General features: G+C 41.7%; 1 protein-coding gene across 4 annotated transcripts in view; it reads left to right on the top strand.

The window, feature by feature from the left end:
- The window catches only part of pak1 (p21 protein (Cdc42/Rac)-activated kinase 1), a 93,303-nt gene that overhangs the window by 69,370 nt on the left and 1,433 nt on the right, over positions 1–22,500 (top strand). For 3 of the 4 annotated variants that reach the window (XM_039787149.1, XM_039787147.1, XM_039787150.1), the window contains 8 exons: positions 1,507–1,759; positions 5,816–5,839; positions 7,169–7,232; positions 9,617–9,665; positions 12,093–12,205; positions 16,656–16,773; positions 17,776–17,875; positions 20,087–20,283. In XM_039787149.1, the coding sequence (XP_039643083.1) occupies positions 1,507–1,759; positions 5,816–5,839; positions 7,169–7,232; positions 9,617–9,665; positions 12,093–12,205; positions 16,656–16,773; positions 17,776–17,875; positions 20,087–20,283 (918 nt within the window). The remainder of the gene's footprint in view (positions 1–1,506; positions 1,760–5,815; positions 5,840–7,168; positions 7,233–9,616; positions 9,666–12,092; positions 12,206–16,655; positions 16,774–17,775; positions 17,876–20,086; positions 20,284–22,500) is intronic. The other variant, XM_039787151.1, reaches the window with a different exon arrangement.

Genomic DNA, 22,500 nt, shown 5'->3' with positions numbered 1-22,500 from the left:
TTTACACGTAGTAATAATAATAATAATAATACATTTATTTATAAAGCGCTTTCAAGTCAAAGTGCTGTACAGAACATAGAAAATGCAGTTTAAAAACAGTTCCAATGACTAAAATATCACACACACTTCAACTCTCAGAAAAAACATACAGAGAAATTAGGCCTCATACATAACAGTAAACAGATGGGTCTTTAGCTGTGCTTTAAAAACCTCAACAGAACAAGCCTGCCTGATGTTCAGAGGTAAGCTGTTCCACAATGTTGGTGCGCGGCAGGCAAAGGCCCGTTCACCAATTGTCTTCTTTTTAACCCTTGGGACACCCAGGAGACCCATCCCCTGAGAACGCAAGGCTCGAGCAGGCACATAGCGTTTCACTAGGTCATTGAGATACAACGGTGCGCTGCCATTTAATATTTTATAAGTTAGCAGCAACACCTTAAAGTCTGCGCTGGCATGAACAGGGAGCCAGTGGAGAGAGACTAACACTGGTGTAATATGTTTATATCTGGAGGCTCCAGTCAGGTACGTAGGGACCCTCATCATGCTACTGTGGAAGTCAAGTCAAGTCAAGTCAAAGTTTATTTATACAGACAAGCTGACCAATGTGCTTTACAGAGCAATAGAATATCACACGACAGACAAAACCAAGAAAAATTAAAAACAAATTAAACACTATTAAAAGCAATTGAATAGAAGTGTGTTTTCAAGAGTGACTTGAAAACTGACAAGTCAGAAGCAGAGCGAATATGAGAGGGCAAGCTATTCCATAGTGTCGGGCCAGCAATGGCAAAGGCACGATAACCTCTGTGTTTTAACCTGCACCGTGGTATGGATAAAAGTTTCTGTGTACCTGACCTAAGATCCCTGGAAGGAGTGTATTGCTCTAGGAGCTCCGATAAATAGAGGGGAGCTTGATTGTTAAGACACTTATAAACAAATAAAAGAATTTTAAAATCGACCCTAAGACGAACCGGCAACCAGTGAAGGGAAGCTAAAATTGGAGTGATGTGTTCGTATTTACGAATGCCTTTTAAAAGTCTCGCTGCCGCATTCTGGACTGTTTAAAGACGTGTTAAAGTTGTAGAATTTATTCCGTAATATAAAGCATTACAGTAGTCCAGTCGGGATGATAAAAATGCACGTATCACCCATTCAAAAGCTTGAGGACATAAAAACGGCTTAACTTTAGTCAGCATACGTAAATGAAAGAAACACGAACTGACAACAGAGTTAATTTGTTTATCCAATTTCAAAGAACTATCTATGGAAACACCAAGATTTTTCACGCAAGTATTTATAGGTATAGAGAGTGTAAACGCTTCAGGGATATGATTTAGGCTACTTTTAGGAAGACCAAAAAGTACAAGTTCCGTTTTATTATCATTTAATTTTAAGAAATTTATAGACATCCACTTCTTTATTTCGTCTAGACAAGCCGACAGATGCTCAGGTGAATTTTGTGTGGCGCTATTTTATGGTGCTTACATTTTTAACAACTTCTTTCAGATATACACTCGCTCGGTGATCGAGCCCCTACCTCCTCCTCCGACCAAAGATGCTGCGACCTCGCCCATCTCCCCGCCGACAGCAGCAGCAGCCGCCGCCGCCGCTGTCCCCCCCTCCCCTCCCTCCCCCCCTGCAGAAGGAGCTCCCAGCAGCCCCCCCAGCGCGAGCCCGGCCCCCGGGCCCTCTGTGCCCCGCCCCCAGGACAAGACCAGGAAGAAGAAGATGTCGGACGAAGAGATCCTGGAGAAACTACGTAAGGCTCATTCATACCGCTACGACCTTTTTTTTTTTTAAAGGTGCTCTAAGTGATGTGACGCGTTTTTTAGGCTACAACATTTTTTGTCACATACATATAGCTGTCTGTCCCCTGAACACACTGTAAAAAATATCTCACTATCTGCTAGCTGCCTGTCCTCTGAACACACTGTAAAAAACATCTCCTCACTATCTGCTAGCTGCCTGTCCTCTGAACACACTGTAAAAAACATCTCCTCACTATCTGCTAGCTGCCTGTCTCCTGAACACACTGTAAAAAACATCTCCTCACTATCTGCTAGCTGTCTGTCCTCTGAACACACTGTAAAAAAACATCTCTACTATCTGCTAGCTGCCTGTCTCCTGAACACACTGTAAAAAACATCTCCTCACTATCTGCTAGCTGCCTGTCTCCTGAACACACTGTAAAAAACATCTCCTCACTATCTGCTAGCTGCCTGTCCTCTGAACACACTGTAAAAAACATCTCCTCACTATCTGCTAGCTGCCTGTCTCCTGAACACACTGTAAAAACATCTCCTCACTATCTACTAGCTGCCTGTCTCCTGAACACACTGTAAAAAACATCTCCTCACTATCTGCTAGCTGTCTGTCCTCTGAACACACTGTAAAAAACATCTCCTCACTATCTGCTAGCTGCCTGTCCTCTGAACACACTGTAAAAAACATCTCCTCACTATCTGCTAGCTGTCTGTCCCCTGAACACACTGTAAAAAACATCTCCTCACTATCTACTAGCTGCCTGTCTCCTGAACACACTGTAAAAAACATCTCCTCACTATCTGCTAGCTGCCTGTCTCCTGAACACACTGTAAAAAACATCTCCTCACTATCTGCTAGCTGCCTGTCTCCTGAACACACTGTAAAAAACATCTCCTCACTATCTGCTAGCTGTCTGTCCCCTGAACACACTGTAAAAAAAACTTGGCCTCTGAAGACAGCCCAGGCTCCACAAACGGCAACAAAAACAAACTGGCCGACCTGCACCACCAGACGTAACAAACAATGATTCCAGCCAATAACCAACAAGAAGGAGCAGCTAGCAGATAGTGAGGAGATGTTTGCTGTATGTGACAAAAATATTGTAGCCTAAAAAACAAGTCACATCACTTAGAGCACCTTTAAAACACTTGTTTTTGAAGCGGCTGGTCCCATAACAATGCTTCTCGGTGTGCTCGGCCCCATACAGGGGGTCCCATACAGGGGGCCCGTACAGGGGGCCTTTTATTGTCTTTAACCCCTCGTGGTGTCTTCCCTCCAGCAGGAACTTGTTGTCCTTCTGGGTCAAAAATTATCTTTTTTTTCTATGCTTTTGATGCTTTAAAAAAAAAAAATTGTCACTTTTTTTCAACACTTTTATAAATTCATGGTCAATAGACCTAAAAAAAGCTGAAATTATGAATTACTTTGACTAATACTTGAGATCAGACGATGTTGAGTCGATCACAGACTGGTTTACGTCAAAGTTTAGTCAGGACGTGCTATAAAACTGAAGAAAACACCCCAAATTCAATGAAAGTAATCAATGTTATTACCTGCAAAAGATCATCCATGCATCCATGTTATTTTGGGGCAATTTGCTTAAAATAAACCCATATTTCTGATATAAAAAAAACCGTAGAAAACATTTGACCCGATGACAACACAAGGGTTAAAGCTGCAGTAGGTAAGACTTATAAAACTAACTTTCTGCCATATTAGCTGAATCTGACCCTATGTTCTAGTAGAACTACATGAAGCAGGTCATTTAAAATGAAATCCAGCTCCTCTGGCTCCACCTACAGCCTGTATTTGCAAAGATCCACCTCTCCCTGTTCAGATGCACCAATCAGGGCCAGGGGGGTGGTGTCTAACTGCGTGTCAATCACTGCTCATGCACACGCATTCATTCTCCCTTGTAAGGGGGGAGGGGCTTAGGAGACCGTTTTGGGCTTTAGCAGAAAGGCGGGGAGGGACTGAGAAGTTGTCGATGTTCACATTCTTTGGCTAAGTCCTGGATCTTCACACTCCTACCTACGGCACCTTTAAATGACTCTGACCGCGTCTATTTCTCCAACAAAAGTACATACAAAGTCTTAATTGCACAGGTCTAACATGCAATGTTGTGTGTCCTGTGAATGATTTGGTCTATAAATAGTAATCGTCATCCCAGTGCTAATCTCCGAGTGCTAATTTTAGTCTCATTTACACCACACTTCTTATTTTTGGCATGCTGTTTCATCACTTTCTCTTCATATACACACACACATACACACACACATACACACATACACACACACACACACTTTCTCTCACAGAGGAAGGTGGGAATTTATTTTAGGCTCGAGTCAGGTTGGTGCTGATGTCGGCTAATTCTTTTGTTGAATGTATAATATGTTCTTAACGAGTAGAAAACTTAGATCTTTACACTTAGAAAGACTGATGATTAAAATAATGGTTCTTTAGCGCACAGAGCTCTGTAGTGTGGGAAGTAAAAGATGTTACGTAACGTTATCTATATCTATATACTCTCGGTACAGAAGGATACTTGGCGCGTGTATTTCGTGAGACAGGTGTGCGTGGGAGAGGGACGAGTAGGTCCAAATGTTGCGAACAAACAGACTGGGAATATCACCAGAGCTCCCACGATACGATGTTATCACGATACGCATGTCACAGTATGATATTATTACCGTTTAGTACCACTCCTTGTTATAAAAAAAGGCCAATAGACTTTATTATTCTAGTACCAAAAAGTTAAAGTGCTCATATTATGCTCATCTTCAGGTTCATGATTGTATTTAGAGGTTGTACCAGAATAGGTTTACATGGTTTGATTTAAAAAAAAAGAATCATGTTTTTGTTGTACTGCACATTGCTGCAGCTCCTCTTTTCACCCTGTGTGTTGAGCTCTCTGTTTTAGCTACAGAATGAGACATCACATTTCTGTTCCATCTTTGTTGGGAGTCGCACATGCTCAGTAGCTAGGTAAGGACTACTAGCCAGTCAGAAGCAGAGTATGAGGGCGTGCCCTGACAGTACCTAGGTAAGGACTACTAGCCAGTCAGAAGCAGAGTATGAGGGCGTGCCCTGACAGTACCTAGGTAAGGACTACTAGCCAGTCAGAAGCAGAGTATGAGGGCGTGCCCTGACAGTACCTAGGTAAGGACTACTAGCCAGTCAGAAGCAGAGTATGAGGGCGTGCCCTGACAGTACCTAGGTAAGGACTACTAGCCAGTCAGAAGCAGAGTATGAGGGCGAGCCCTGGCAGTAGCTAGGTAAGGACTACTAGCCAGTCAGAAGCAGAGTATGAGGGCGTGCCCTGACAGTACCTAGGTAAGGACTACTAGCCAGTCAGAAGCAGAGTATGAGGGCGTGCCCTGACAGTACCTAGGTAAGGACTACTAGCCAGTCAGAAGCAGAGTATGAGGGCAAGCCCTGACAGTACCTAGGTAAGGACTACTAGCCAGTCAGAAGCAGAGTATGAGGGCGTGCCCTGACAGTACCTAGGTAAGGACTACTAGCCAGTCAGAAGCAGAGTATGAGGGCGTGCCACGCTAGCAGCTAGGCGAGCATTATAACGTGTGTTACAAAGTGGACTTTGGGCTTTTTCACTTTGTAAACCTATAACATGCACACAAAAGAGATATAACACAATAAAGGAAAGGGGGAAAAGCCCAAAAGCATACTATGAGCACTTTAAATGAAATGTGCAATTTATTTAACAAAAGATCAATACTTGGCGTGCGTGTATTGATACAGAATTGCCGTGGAAAATATTGCGATACGATGCTATTACCGCTACTGTCTATCTCGCAAAACAACATTTCTTTGTGATGCTAGACCTAAATGAAGCCTGATGGTCTAGCACCTTTTAGTTTTTTAAGTCTGAATACTTTTTAAATCCTGCCCTAACCCTTCAGAATAAAAGAACATATATATATATATATATATATATATATATATATATATATATATATATATATATATATATAATTGAGACTTGTAATTAGTAATTAAAAACTGTATATTTTTTGAACTCATGCCTGTCCAGATGTGCTCAGATCTCCCTCTGCTGGTAAGACCAGGATTCTGCCCGTCTGTCTGCCTGTCTGTCTGTCTGCCTCTCTGATTGACAGACCTGATATCCACTGTCCCCGCCCCCACTGTCCAATCCTCACGTCTAATTGGTCGTCCTCTCTCTTTCCATCGCCCGGTCTCCCGCGGTTACAGAGTGACTCCAGTTTGGTCCTCTAATCACTTTCCTCCTGTGGACTCTGATTACTCAACTGCTGCTGCAGCTCCCTCCTTCCTTCTTTCCTTCCTTCCTTCCTTCCTTCCTTCCTTCCTTCTTTTCCTTCTTTCCTTCCTTCCTTCCTTCCTTTCTCTCTTTCTCCCTCTCTTCCTTCCTTCCTTTCTTTCTTCCTTCCTTTCTGTCTTTCTTCCTTCTTTCCTTCCTTTCTGTCTCTCTTTCTTTCTTTCTTTCTTTCTCTCTATTTCTTTCTCCCTCTCTTCCTTCTTTCCTTCCTTCCTTCCTTTCTTCCTTCCTTTCTTCCTTCCTTTCTGTCTTTCTTCCTTCTTTCCTTCCTTTCTGTCTCTCTTTCTTTCTTTCTTTCTCTCTATTTCTTCCTTTCTCTCTATTTCTTTCTGTCTTTCTTCCTTCTTTCCTTCCTTTCTGTCTCTCTTTCTTTCTCTCTATTTCTTTCTTTCTCTCTATTTCTTCCTCTCCCTCTCTCTATTTCTTTCTCTCTTTCTTTCTCTCTATTTCTTCCTCTCTCTCTTTCTTTCTCTCTTTCTCTATCGCTCTCTTTCTTTCTCTCTATTTCTTTCTCTTTTTCTTTCGTTCTCTTTCTGTCTTTCTCTCGTCCTTTCATGGCTTTCTTCCTTCTTTCACTCCATTTTGTTTGATTCGCCCTTCTGTGTCTTGATTCCTTCCTTCCTTCATTCATTTCTTTCTTTCCTTCTTGATTTTTCTTTCTTTCTGTTCATTCTTTGTGTCCCAGCTGTCTCAGTTTTTCTTTTCTTTTTCTTGTTCGTCACCTTTTTCCTTCTGTCTGTTTTTTGTTTTTTTACTTTTTCATGAATTCTTTGCATTTCCATGTAGTTTCTGACCTGTTTTGGTTTTTCATCCCTCATTCCTCTCTCCTTCTTTTCTCTCAGATGTTCCTCCCCTTTTCTCCCTGCTCTCTCTCTCTCTCTCTCTCTCTCTCCCTGTCAGCATGCTGCACTGACCTGAGTGTGATCAACGTAGAGTTTGGATGGATAGAAAGTCACCTGACTGTTGTATCCATTCAGATTCAGTGGTTCAGTGAGAAGAACACATGGATCATAGGGCCTGCTTTTATTTCTCTACATACGTTCATTAATCACCGTTTTGTCTCTTTTTTTCTGTCGTTCTTTAACTCAGGGACGATCGTAAGTGTGGGAGACCCCAAGAAGAAGTACACGCGCTTTGAGAAGATCGGACAGGGGTAATGTTTTCGATTTGAATCCCATTTCCTGCATTTCTACGTACATTTATAGGGACTATGGTGATACAAAATCCAGAAAATAATTAAGTTGACCATAATGAAATTATGCCAGAAAGAGAAGTAGGCTACTAAACTATGTATAAGAATGAAGATGTCTTACTTTCTTTATTGATTAAAGGATAAGTACCGGGTTTTTTTTCAATGTGGACCCTATTTTCATATGTTTTTGTGTATATGTGACTGATGGGAACAACAATCTTTGTCAACAGTGTAAGTTAATAGGGTGATTGTCCATCTTGTATTTACCAGATTAATTGACATATTAATATTCTAAGTGTCTGACATCATTATGGAAAGGATCCCTTCAGAGATAGACCTTTAAAACCTCTTTGAGACCTTTCTGTTTAACCAGAAACAGCTCTGAAGTCTCTAGCTCTAAACCCACCAGACTCCATTTAAAAAATCAAAACTTTTAGCGTGTATAGAGCCAGCATATTGTCACATGTAAATCAGTAATCTATGTGTTTATTTCAACCAAAACTAGAGTCGTGATGGTTGGAAAAGTGGAAAGACGACCCCAAAACGGCTTTTCATAGTTTTATTTTGTTTATGTCGACTTTGAATGAAGTGTATTCTACGATGCTTAAATCACTCTTTATTTACATGGAGTCTGGTGGGTTTAGAGAACACAATTTCGCAGATGTTTTAATGTTTAAAAAAAGGATCTTACTCTTTAACAGAAAGGTCGACCTCCTTAGAAATCCTTTCCATAACGTTGTCAGACACTTAGAATAGTAATCGGAGTCTGTCAGCGGCAAAACCAACACTTTTATGAAGGTAAATACCAGCTGGACAGTTGTCCTATTAACTCACATTGTAGCTTGTTTCTCTGCTGCTGACTGCAGAGATCTCTCTTAATACTGGACCAATGTCAGAGATTGTTGTTCCCATCAGTCACTCAGACACAAAAACATAGAAAAATAGGGTCCAGGTTGAAAAAAATTATAGTTACCCTTCAAAATAGGGGCCAATCACAAACACTTATATAAATAAAATAATATCAAACTCATTTGAAAGTGGGGAACGACATGTCCCTTCTGTCCCCATTGGAAATGACGCCCTAGCACTAGGGCTGCTCAATTATGGGAAAAAATATAATCACCATTATTTCGGTCAATATTGAAATCACGATAATTTAACACAATTAGTCGTTGACTTCTGGGAAGATGTTGCAATTATTGAACATAAAAAAAACAGTGGAAAAAGTTACATAAATAAACTGTAAAAAAACACATACATCTGTGAACTTTGCCTAAATACTTTTCCTATTTAAACTTTATTTTTTCATTCAGAACACAAAGAGAAAATAAGAGTTAACTTGCAAAACGTAATGAGCTAAATAATTGATTTTCTCGATTAATCTGTTTTTGTGATCATTGGGAGCAGAAATCATGATCACGATTACATTTCTATTAATTGCACAGCCCTACCTAGCACTCAACATGAATGTGCTAGGGCCGCCCCCTTATTATTTGACCTATCGGCCGTTTTAGTCTTAGTCGACTAAGATTTCTTCAGCCGATTAGTCATTTTTAGTCATTTTCATTTTTTGTATGTAAGGCTGCAACTAACAAGTTTTTTCATTGTGTATTGATCTGTTCCTGGGGACCTGGGGAAACCAAAGTGGAGGATCCAAAACTCAGTACATTGTGTAAACCTTAAGTCAACTTGTTTCTTGCTCTATCCACAAGCACAAAAGGGTTTATTAACCCACTTTCCTACGTACACTATATACCAATATATCCTTAAGGCGTTATGTTTATCAATAAAAAATTGTAATTTCACAACATTTTGGATCGTTATTATTACCATATCTGTGTCTGAAACGTTGGACAAGCGAGAGCAGATAAGGAATATATAACATTTATATAACATTTAAAAAGCTTAAAAACTAAACTTGGGCTGTGGACCAACTACAATCATTAGATCGGAGAACTTTCTTTTAGATAGTTTTGATGCTCACATTGATTTAAGGGCTTACATTGTCCAATAATCTGTCCATTATTTCCTTGATCAATCGATTGATAGGTCGTTTGTTTAATTAAATGTCAGAAAATTGTGTGAAATGTGGATCAGTGGATCCCAAAGCCCAACATGACGTCCTCAAATTCTGTCTTTTTTTTTTTTTTCCACATCCACAACTCAAAAGAAATAATATTCTACAATTCTGCTAAACCCAGAGTTTGCATCTGATAACACGGTAGAAGTCTTTTGGATCAAGTTCAAAGTCAAAAAGCAAGTTTTTCTAGAGCTTAAATACATGAATAAATAAATAAATGAATAGGTTTACGATGCCGTGATGTGTAACTGCTGTCTGTTTTCAGGGCGTCTGGGACGGTGTACACAGCTATAGACATCGCTACAGGACAAGAGGTCAGTTTCATTTCTCATCCTCCATATCAGTTTAGTTTCCTTCCTACATCCCTCTGTTCTCCATCCTCCTTCAGCGTACAGCCATGCTCGTTGCTTACAAAGGGAATACAGGAGCATGTTAATTAACAGGATTAAAACTTCAGCACAGGCTGTACTTACTGACGTCCATGTTCTGTCATTTTATTGCAATCCATCCAGTAATTATTAAGATATTTCAGTTTGCACAGAAACGGTGGACATGCTGCTAAAATGGCTGAAGATCTCACAGAATAATCCGTTTTTTTGAAAAGACTGATTCTGGTTTTAATCCTTCTTAACACCAGTGATGAATTAGCAAAAGAGGAAAACACCACTGTCTTGTCTGTCTGACACTACAGGCAAAAAAAACCTTTGGATTTTGAGTATTTAGCTTCAGTTTAAGGGCCCTATCTCGCACCCGACGCAGCGCAAAGCCCGACGCGAGTGTCTTTGCTTAAGATCGACGCAGTAGTCAGATTCCCGTCCAGCGCCCGCGTCGTTTAAAGCAAATGCACCTGTGTCCATCTGTGCGCCCATGGGCGTGCTGGTCTTACAGGGAGGTGTGTTCAGGTGCATTCTGGGCGTGCTGGTCTTACAGGGAGGTGTGTTCAGGTGCATTCTGGGCGTGCTGGTCTTACAGGGAGGTGTGTTCAGGTGCATTCTGGGCGTGCTGGTCTTACAGGGAGGTGTGTTCAGGTGCATTCTGGGCGTGCTGGTCTTACAGGGAGGTGTGTTCAGGTGCATTCTGGGCGTGCTGGTCTTACAGGGAGGTGTGTTCAGGGCATTCTGGGCGTGCTGGTCTTACAGGGAGGTGTGTTCAGGTGCATTCTGGGCGTGCTGGTCTTACAGGGAGGTGTGTTCAGGGCATTCTGGGCGTGCTGGTCTTACAGGGAGGTGTGTTCAGGTGCATTCTGGGCGTGGTGGTCTTACAGGGAGGTGTGTTCAGGTGCATTCTGGGCGTATTGCTATCTTGAGGCAACGGGAAGTGATGGCACCATTGACCAACAAAAAAAGTCAGTAACGCAGCATTTCATTGTTATTTTAACAGCGCATTAGTAAAATGCGCCTCGGCTCGTGCACAGCGCGCACACACTATGCTTGTTACACACACACAGGGACACACACTATGCTTGTTACACACACAGGGACGCACAGCAGCACACACACACATGCAGAAGATTACTAATAAAAATATTACGGTGCAAATCCTCCATCATAACAGCAACGCGCCAAGGTCCAACCGCGCCTGGCTTTTAAAGGGAATGGGAGATGATCTCTGATTGGTTGATGAATGGGAGATGATCTCTGATTGGTTGATGAATGGGAGATGATCTCTGATTGGTTGATTGCATGTTACGCCCAAAACACACCTCTGAATTAATGAAGACACTAAGGACAACCCTTTAGGACCAAACTAGCAAAAGTGGATTCGTACACGCCCTAAACGCAACTGCGCCATGCGCTTAGATCGTTAAAATAAGGCCCCTTAAGTGTTAGCTGAAAGGCCATAGTCTATAAAAAAAAAAAAATGAAGTTAAATCATGATGCTGAAGTGAGTTAAATTGTTTTTCACCGACTAAAAGGTTTTATTGCAAATTTATGAAGGAATAAAGTTTAAACCGAACGCCTCTTTTTTAAGTTCAGAGGAGTTGGAGAAGATGCTGGATGTTAAAGTAAAACAGGAATCCATCCAGGGAGTCGGCCTTTAGTCAGGTACAAACTGAAGCAAAGGGACCCTGAGGGGGGAGAGCAGCAGGTCCAGCTGGAGTTTGCACAGCGAGAACATTGTGGAGGTAACTGGATTTGAAGTCTGGCTTCAACAGCGGTGACTTCCAGGTTAATTTTAAAGGAGCTCAGCTCGCCTGTCGGGATAATCCACCACAGTCTCCCTGTCTGAGGATTAGTCTGTGCGCTCACGTTTAATGTCTGCTGCCTGTCAACCGTTTTACTGCCTTCGGATTTAGGTATTTCTGTCAGTTTTTTTATTCCCCCTAACGTTATCTTTTTCCTTTTTAATACACCGGTCTGTCTGTCTTTCTTTCTTTTTTGTTATTTTCACGATTAATCAATTAATCCTTTGGTCTATAAAATGTCATAAAATAGGGAAAAATGTCCAAGGTGATGTCTTTAAATGTCTGGTTTTGTCCAAAACCCAAATTTATTCATTTCACTATGATATAAAAAAGGCTGCTGAAAACAGCACCTTCTGTTGTTTTTACGCGCATTACTCAAACAATGAATTGATTATCATAAATAGTTATTTTTCTGTCGATGGACTAATCGGTGCAGCTCTACCCCACTTTCTCCAACCTCTTCTTGCTCCTGGTTTCTTTTCATATCTGTGTTGACTTATTTGCGTGAATGTGAGAAAGTGGGAAGTCGAATACATTTCTCTTTTTTTTGTCTCAGGTTGCCATTAAACAGATGAACCTGCAGCAGCAGCCGAAAAAGGAACTGATCATCAATGAGATTCTGGTGATGAGGGAAAATAAGAACCCAAATATAGTCAACTACCTGGACAGGTTAGACACACACACACACACACACACACACACAGTGCGTCTCACTATCTTTGTGGGGACCTGCCATTGACATAATGCATTCCCTAGCCCCTTACCCTAACCCTAACCTTAACCATCACAACTAAATGCCTAACCTTAACCCTTACCCTCACCCTAACCATAACCTAATTCTATCCCTAATCCTAAAACCAAGTCTTAACCCTCAAACTGCTCTTTAAAGTTGTGGGGTCCAGTATTTGGGCCCCACAAAGCTGTCCGGACCCCACAAGTATACTGTATTCCCAGTTTTTGGAACCCACGAACGTAGTTAAACGAGAACACACACACACACACACACCCTACCAGTAAAATGACCCCCACCAGTGCAAATTCACACACCACAATACCATCTCTGACCACTAGATTTGAAAATAGCACCGGGCATATCAGCAGACTGTTTTCTGTTGATTGCAATTCTCGTGCCTGTGGGGACCTGTGGGGACCACATGACCATGAAAAGCTGGTCCCCATGGGGTGAGTGATATGTCAGGTCATGGATCTCACCAGGATAGATAGACAAACACACACACCAGTAAAATGACCCCCACCAGTGCAAATTCACACACCACAATACCATCTCTGACCACTAGGGTACACACACAGTTGTGAAAATCAACTCCATGGGGACCATTTTGATTTGATTTGAAAATTGCACAAGGCATATCAGCAGACTGTTTTCAATCCACCAGGATAGATAGATAGACAGACACACACACACACACACACACACACACACACACACACACACACACACACACACACATAATGACCTGTAACAGCACTTCCAGCAGGCAAACCTTTTCTGGAGGATTATCTTTAGTTGTGGCAGGTTCACACTCAGCTGAGCTCCTTTTATTTAGAGTGCTGGTTGGTCTGTTTTAACAGAGCCCTGGAGCACTTTCTTTTCAAACTCTGGTGCCAACCAAACAACCAAACTCTGGTATGCTTGAACACAGGGGGAGGGGGGAGGTCTCGGTTTGTTTCCAGCTGCACTAGAGTTTGTTCACCTTCACGTGAGAATGCGATCCAACCCAAATACGGGAAGAGAACCAGAAAACATTTACTAGCCTGCAATTCCAACCTTGCACCCAGCATACGGACTTGTATATGATATGAGAGATGATAACTCTCAGAACCGTAACCTTTATTATGACCGGACGTCGCTGGTCGTCTGTGTGACAACACATCCCCATCTCTCTCTTCTTCTCTCGCTGTCTGTCGGCTGCTCACTTTGCTCGCTAAACACTAAAGCAAAACCAGAAAAAAATAAAATAAATAACCAAGGCGTTATAAATTTGGTGTTGCTCCATTGCTCCATCCCTGGGACAGGTGTTGCGAATTAGCCATGGCTACAAACACTGTGATACAGGCATCGTTATTTCTGTAATAATCTATGTTTTTTGTATCTGTCCCTATTTAAATAAACTACAAATAAATTAATTAAACTTTTACTCAGATATTCTGTCCAATAGACCGGCGACTGTTTCCACCTTGTGACATTTGTAAGCCTTATAAAACTAACTTGCTGAAACTGACCCTATGTTCGAGTAGAACTACATGAAGCAGGTCATTTAAAACCACAGCCTATAGTGCGATTTGCTGCCTGTTCAGATGCACCAATCAGGGCCAGGGGTGTCTAACTGCGTGTCAATCACTGCTCGTGCACATTAAAGTGCTGATTGGGCCGCATTTTTCTGTCCGAGCCTGACCCGAGCCCGACTTCTCATACTAATGACACATGTAGGCCTACGTTTGTTTGTGTGGAAAGCTTTTATCAAGCAGCTGTAGGAAGGCATTCGGAAATGTCAACAGATGAGGTCATCGGCTCACACGGGGCAACAAGCGCACGTTAATCAGCTGTTTAATTTAAAATGTTCAATGTGTTAACTTTTTCCAAATGAACGAACTTGGCTTTCAGTCTGTTGTTTATCTCGGACACCGCACACACTGTGTACAAAGCTTCAACTTATTCCACCAACTCTGCTCCGGTCGCATCTACACGTCTGATTCCTCTTTCTCTATCTCTCTTCTGCCCACTTTACACACACACACACACACACACACACACACACACACACACACACACACACGCACACACACACTGAGCTCTCTTAAAAGAGCTGCAGCACCAATTTTACAACAAATGCCTTATCGCGCTGATGTGACCGAGCCCGACCCGAACCTGAGCATAATTTCTAAATATGTGTCCAAACTGTCCGGTATCCGCACTGTAATGCACACGCATTCATTCTCCCTTGTGGGGGGAGGGGCTTAGGAGACAGTTTTGGGCTTTAGCAGAAAGGGGGGGGAGGGACTGAGAAGTTGTCTATGTTCACATTTTTTGGGCTAAGTCCTGGATCTTCACAGTCCTACCTACAGCACCTTTAACAATGGTGTGTTTGACAGAGTAGTGAGTGTAGGGTGAGCGCTGACCGAACCAAATGACAAATGCAACAGTGCTGTTGCAACTTCACCTGGAATCGCAGTCTACACAGTCTACCCTAAATGTGTGAAAGCGCCCTGAATCTTGCTTTTTCTGGCAACAAAATATATTGAATGCAGTAAATAGTTTTAAAAACACACAACCTGCTGTAAAATAACTCAAATGAGAAGTTGTCAAATGTTCTGTCATGTTGTCAAATCTGACCAATGATGAGAGGCTTTTCACTTCACTGTCGATGTTGCCATGCCAACACACCAGACATGTGAAAGGGGTGGGGGTGTGTGTGTGGGGGGGGGATGTCTGGTTACCGTAGTTACCTGTTTGTCTTGAGAGATATTTAGAGTCACATGCGAGACTGGAGATGCTGCTGTCATCCCTGTGGAAACCACATTTTAACAGCTACTGATTTAGTGTGTGTGTGTGTGTGTGTGTGTGTGTGTGTGTGTGTGTGTGTGTGTGTGTGTGTGTGTGTGTGTGTGTGTGTGTGTGTGTGTGTGTGTGTGTTTGCAGGACTGACAAAAGAATGCTATTGTCTATTTTTATATTTCTAAATGTGTGTCCAACTATCATCAGTTACTTTTTAATCAATTTAATTGATTTCATATTCATTTTCATTAGTCCAGCATTAAATAGCCAGTGGTACAGACGCTCATGAAACCCTAAAACTGACCAATCACAGCTAGCAAAGTGTGTCTTTGAACTATTTATTAACAATACATCTAAACTACTACTTATAATAAACTTTGGTTACACTCGAAGTATCTACATAATGACTACACTCGAACATAACACCCAGAACCCTAACTCTAACTCTAACCATACTTTGACAAAAACTGAATCACACTTACTAAAAGAAGCATTATGTCATAAACGTTTATGACACGTTCATGACCGTGTCATGTCACTCTTATCTAGATACCTTCAAGAGAAGTGTAACCAAACTTTGTTTAGAAAGTGCTTTACAGCATAAAGCCAAGAAAAGGCAACACCTGAACCTCCAAAACGACTTAAACCACAATGGTTACGAACGACTAAAGCCTGATTTATACTTCTGCATAAAATCTGCGCCATGGCTACGTAGGCCCTGCGCCATAGCCTGATGTGCACCTCTCTAATAAGAGCTGTGGAGATAGGGTCTGAAATGTGACACTACAAACGACTAGATGAAATAAAAGGAAGCCAATTAATCTAAAATCAGGGAAAATTTACAAGTGATGTAAAGAAGAAGCAGACCAGCTCTGTGAATCCTTAACTGTAGAAGGAAAATAACATTTAAATATTTTAAGTGAAAATCTACATAAAACACAAGATTTTAAAGCCTATTGCTTCGTTACCATAACTGTATTTTAAGGTTGTACCAGAATAGGTTTACATGGTTTAATTTTCAAAAAACACCATATTGTTGTTGTACTGCTCAGCTCTCTCTCACTGCTGCAGCTCCTCTTTTCACCCTGTGTTCAGGTATCTGTTTCAGCTACAGAGTGAGACCTCTTTTCTTCTTCTTCTTCTGTACTATCTTTGATTGCACTCGCACATGCTCAGTAGCTCAGATCGTAGATCATGTCAGCTAGCTAGCTCCATAGACAGTAAAAGAAAGGCTGTTTCTCCAACTTCAGTCAGTTCCAAGGCAGGATCAGCTGGGAGACTTCTTCTAAACCAGGGCGCACATGGAAGTAGTTCTTTTGTAGATTATGGTGAACTAGTGTGTGTTGTAGCAGTGCTTTGCCATTGAGAACAAGGTAGCTTTATAATGCTAGCATGCTAACGCTAGCATATGGGCACTTTAAGAAGATAGCCAAACTATTTACACATTTTCTGACCCCCTGCAACAAAATTTCCCTCCTATTGAAAAATTATTTTTAAAAAGCTGAATACAGCGTGTCCCCTCTAGGTCTGAAGCAGATTTCAAGTCCTATCGTTTATATACTGCATACTGTGAACACTGGCATGTGTTGGCGTTTCCCGTAGTTACCTGGTGGGTGACGAGCTGTGGGTGGTGATGGAGTACTTGGCCGGAGGGTCGCTGACCGACGTCGTCACAGAAACCTGCATGGACGAAGCCCAGATCGCTGCCGTGTGCAGAGAGGTGAGAGAAGCGCGAGGCGCCATTCTGCTTGGAAATAAAAAAAATAGAAAGAAAACCGCACATACTTTGACATGATCCCTGTCTGTCTGTCTATCTGTCTCTCTCGTTGTCTGTCTGTCTGTCTGTCTGTCTGTCTGTCTGTTTGTCTCTCTGTCTGTCTGTCTGTCTGTATGTCTCTCTCGCTGTCTCTCTCTCTGTCTGTCTGTCTATCTGTCTCTCTCGCTGTCTGTCTGTCCATCTGTCTGTCTGTCTGTCTGTCTGTCTATCTGTCTCTTTCGCTGTCTGTCTGTCTCTCTCTGTCTCTGTCCATCTCTCTCTGTCTGTCTGTCTGTTTTCCTGTCTGTCTGTCTGTCTTTCTCTTTCTCTGTCTATCTGTCTCTCTCTGTCTCTGTCCGTCTCTCTCTGTCTGTCTGTTTGTTTTCCTGTCTGTCTGTCTTTCTCTTTCTCTTTCGCTGTCTATCTGTCTCTCTCTGTCTCTGTCCGTCTCTCTCTGTCTGTCTGTCTTCCTGTCTGCCTGTCTGTCTGTCTGTCTTTCTCTTTCGTTGTCTATCTGTCTCTCTCTGTCTCTGTCCGTCTCTCTCTGTCTGTCTGTTTTCCTGTCTGTCTGTCTGTCTGTCTCTTTCGCTGTCTATCTGTCTCTCTCTGTCTCTGTCCGTCTCTCTCTGTCTGTCTCTCTCGCTGTCTGTCCTTGTGTCTATCGGTCGGTCTCTCTGTTAACTGTCTGTGTCTGTCTCTGTTCTGTCTGTCTCTGTCTGTCTCTGTCTGTCTCTATCTCTCTCGCTGTCTCTCTGTGTGCCTGTCTGTCTCTCTGTTAACTGTCTGTCTGTCTGTCTCTGTCTCTCTCGCTGTCTCTCGGTGTGCCTGTCTGTCTCTCTGTTAACTGTCTGTGTCTGTCTCTGTTCTGTCTGTCTCTGTCTGTCTCTGTCTCTCTCGCTGTCTCTCTGTGTGCCTGTCTGTCTCTCTGTTAACTGTCTGTCTGTCTGTCTGCCTGTCTGTCTCCAGTGTCTCCAGGCGTTGGAGTTCCTCCACTCGAACCAGGTCATCCATCGAGACATTAAGAGCGACAACATCCTGCTGGGCATGGACGGCTCCGTCAAACTCAGTCAGTCCCACAGCAGCTCACACCATGTCACATATTTAATATACACAGTACAGGCCAAATAATATATATAATATGAATCACGTCTGTGTTATCGGTGGTGTACTGCTCACATCATGTCATATATTTAATATACACAGTACAGGCCAAATAATATATATAATATGAATCACGTCTGTGTTATCGGTGGTGTACTGCTCACATCATGTCATATATTTAATATACACAGTACAGGCCAAATAATATATATAATATGAATCATGTCTGTGTTATCGGTGGTGTACTGCTCACATCATGTCACATATTAAACTTATACAGTACAGGACACACCTTCTCATTCAATGTGTTTCTTTATTTTCATGACTATTTACATTGTAGATTCTCACTGAAGGCATCAAAACTATGAATGAACACATATGGAATTATGTACTTAAAAAGTTAATAATGTAAACATGTCTTATATTTTAGATTCTTCAAAGCGCCACCCTTTGATTTTTTTATTAATAAGGGAAATAATTCCACTAACTAACCCTGACAAAGCACACCTGTGAAGGTAAAACCATTTCAGGTGACTACCTCATGAAGCTCATTGAGAGAACACCAAGGGTTTGCAGAGTTATCAAAAAAAGCAAAGGGTGGCTACTTTGAAGAATCTAAAATATAAGACATGTTTTCAGTTATTTCACACTTTTTTTGTTAAGTACATAATTCCATATGTGTTCATTCATAGTTTTGATGCCTTCAGTGAGAATCTACAATGTAAATAGTCATGAAAATAAAGAAACACATAGAATGAGAAGGTGTGTCCAAACTTATCACATCACATATTTAATATATATAATATGAATCACATCTGTGTTATTCGGTGGTGTACTGCTGACATCATGTCACATATTTAATATATATAATATGAATCACGTCTGTGTTATTCGGTGGTGTACTGCTGACATCATGTCACATATTTAATATATATAATATGATCACGTCTGTGTTATTCGGTGGTGTACTGCTGACATCATGTCACATATTTAATATATATAATATGAATCATGTCTGTGTTATCGGTGGTGTACTGCTGACATCATGTCACATATTTAATATATATAATATGAATCATGTCTGTGTTATCGGTGGTGTACTGCTGACATCATGTCATATATTTAATATATATAATATGAATCATGTCTGTGTTATCGGTGGTGTACTGCTACATATCACATATTTTTATATAATATGTTGGTGTATGGTGTTATCTGTACTATTTATTATATATAGTTTGTTATGGTGGTGTACTGCGCATCTTCATATATTTATATATAATATGAATCATGTCTGTGTTATCGTGTGTACTGCTGATGCTTGGTACTGAGCCTGTTGTTTAGAGTTCTTGCTGTAGTTGCTTGTCCTGACCAGCAGGTGGAGCTCTGGTTTTTATTGAAGTTCAGTCTGTTTAACCACTGTGGACACCGTGTGAAAGTGTGTCCACATGTCTGTGTAGTTTAGGGCTGGGCGATAGGGAGAAAATCTGATAATTGACAATTGATGCTCTAACAAAATATCTTCACACTTAGATTTTAGATAAATAATCATCAGTAATGTGGATATAATGACTAAGTGGGGAAAAGGCAAATAATAGAACAGCTACAACAGTCTGGTAGGTTCAGAAAATGACATCACTTTACTGTAATGCAGCCTTTAAAACCAGGAAAAGACACTTATGTCATATCACGATATCACGATATCCAAAATCTAAGACGATATCTAGTCTCATATCACAATATCGATATAATATCGATATATTGCCCAGCCCTAGTGTAGTTGATAAAAGGTTATATTTATTGGGATTTACACAAGCTTTTATATAGTTTGCATCCTTGATCCTTTATATTTCCATAGACATTAGATTTAGGAAACAGTAAAGGTCTGATTTAAACAATAAAAGGGAAAACCTGAAGCTTTTTTCAGGAGGTCAGATATTTCTGTTGGAATGCGCTGTTTTCCAGTTGTCTTGTCCTCAATGTGCCGAAAGAGTGCACAGCGTTTTGAATACATCAGATAACTTTACAAACTGATGGTTGATTACGACCATAAAAAAAACACTGTGAATGCATGGACTCATTTTGTTCTCTCTCTCCTCCTCCTCCTCCTCCTCCTCCTCCTCCCTCCTCCTCCTCCTCCTCCTCTTCCTCCTCCTCCTCCTCCTCCTCCTCCCAGCTGACTTTGGCTTCTGCGCCCAGATCACTCCGGAGCAGAGTAAGCGCAGCACCATGGTCGGGACTCCGTACTGGATGGCTCCAGAGGTGGTGACGCGTAAAGCCTACGGCCCCAAAGTGGACATCTGGTCCCTGGGCATCATGGCCATAGAGATGGTGGAGGGGGAGCCGCCCTACCTGAATGAAAATCCACTCAGGGTGAGATCATGTTTGCTGAAGGCCGAGTGATGGGAGAAGCTGCAAAAGCTGCACAAGAGACGCACCGATAACAACTTTCTAGGCCGATTACCAATTTTTTTTTTTGAGTTAGACCGGCCGAGACCGATTTTAGCCGATTCCGATGTCTCTTTCTAACCACTTTACAGCACACGCAAATATGTGTTTTCTATCTTTTCTTTAACAGAACATGTGTTGAACAGATAATGGATCACTATAAAGTAGAACTATATAAATGACTCCTGGTGTGGGACATTTACACCCATCTAAAGAGCAACGTTAGAACCATTTCCTTCTTTTCACATCCAATATCACACTAAAAAGATGCGATTTTGGTTTTTGGTGTGGTCCCTCCACGCCCTACTGTCTCCTCGCAGGTGTTGCATGTTGCAAACTTGTTATCTTCTGCACACACGCTGAAGAATGTCCAAACAGCTGACATGTTGCAGGTTAATCCACGAGGTTCCCTACATCGTGGCGCGTCCTTGAGAACGGTAACTCGTATAACTTCTGTTGTCAGTTAACCGTAGCGTCGACCAATGGTTGGTTGCACGGCCGAGCACGTGGAAAACCGGCCAATTCCGGTCACCGGCCGGTCTATCGGTGCATCTCTAGCAAAAAAACGTTTTTCAGAAAGTTATAAGATAACCGATTGGCAGTAAGTACCCCTACACAAATGCATTTATTAAATATCATATTGGACTGAAGACGATAGGCTGAATCACTTCCGGGTGGCCAAAATGGCAGTTGGGTTTGAATTGTGGAGCTTTTGTGAAATCAGCAAACAGTTTATTACTGTTGTCATTTTCAGCCGTAACCGTAACGTTAAAGTGCCCATATTATGAAAAAAAATCACTTTTTCTGGTGATTTGGGGTGTTATTTTGTGTCTCCACACTCCATCCATGGTGTTCTGAGTGAGATACGGTTTCTGAATGTGTCCTGCCTTCAGTCTCCTGGTGAGCTGTTCAAAATCGGCGTCACAGTCCGAAATGAGCTGGCTAACCACAACCGTTAGCTCGTAGCGTCATGCTAATGCTAACGCTAGCATGCTACGTCGTTCTCAATAGCAAAGCACTGCTACAACACACACAAGTTCACCATAATCTCCAAAAGATCTACTTACATGTGCGCCCTCATTTAGAAGAAGTCTCCCAGCTGATCCTGCCTTGTAACTGACCAAAGTTGGAGAAACAGGCTTTCTTTTACTGTCTCTAGAGTTAGCTAGCTGACATGATCTACATCTGAGCTACTGAGCATGTGCGAGTGCAATCAAAGATAGTACAGAAGAAGAAGATGAAAAGAGGTCTCACTCTGTAGCTAAAACAGAAACCAGGTGAAAAGAGGATCTGCAGCAGTGAGAGAGAGCTGTGCAGTACAACAACAATATGGTGTTTTTTGAAAATTAAACCATGTAAACCTATTCTGGTACAACCTTAAAATACAGTTATGAACCTGAAAATGAGCAGAATATGGGCGCTTTAATATTTAAATAGGTAAACACGGAGGTGTGACCTGTCTGATGTTTCGGCTGCTTACTTTCTATCCTGTGTTTCTGTCTTTGATGAAACGAATCAAATATTACGAACAGCAACATCTCACCGGCCGGTCGGACTGACTGCTGGTTTCGGTGGTGTCATTTTCTTTAGTCCACATGTTGTCAAACTCAAGGCCCGCGGGCCCAATCCGGAGCCCCTCACAACTTTTGATCCGGCCCGCATATCAATTTAGGTTCGCAGTAGATTTTGAGCCCGCCTAGTTGTGCGCAGAAACCAAAAAGACAGGAAACTCTTTTCAAACTGTAATTAGTTCAAAGCAGAATTTGGCAGATTTGCCGACTGTCAGGAAGTCCCACAGAAGCAGAGTTTTTTTTTTTTTGTATATTTAGGCTGTGAAACCGGTTGCTGTAAAAAATTTTTATCAGTGACTACGTTTACGCACGGCCATGTAAACACCGGCAAAAACCCGAATATGCTCATATTCCGGTTTTTAAAAACCCGAATGATACATATAAGGGGGTATGATCACAAATTATGCTGGAAACCACATGCTAATCATATTAAAACTAAAATATCAAAGTCCACAGCTATTCTGAATAAAACCAAATATCACTTTAATACAAATTCGTTACATTTATTATATCAATCCCTCATACTTCCGTATGTAACTTATGGTGTGGAAGTTTGGGGGAAAACATATAA

This window comes from Perca fluviatilis, chromosome 2, assembly GCF_010015445.1.
Source record: "Perca fluviatilis chromosome 2, GENO_Pfluv_1.0, whole genome shotgun sequence".
In the NCBI taxonomy this organism is placed as follows: Eukaryota; Metazoa; Chordata; class Actinopteri; order Perciformes; family Percidae; genus Perca; species Perca fluviatilis.
Note: the sequence above shows the minus strand (reverse complement) of the source record. Positions and strands in the feature narration are given on the sequence as shown.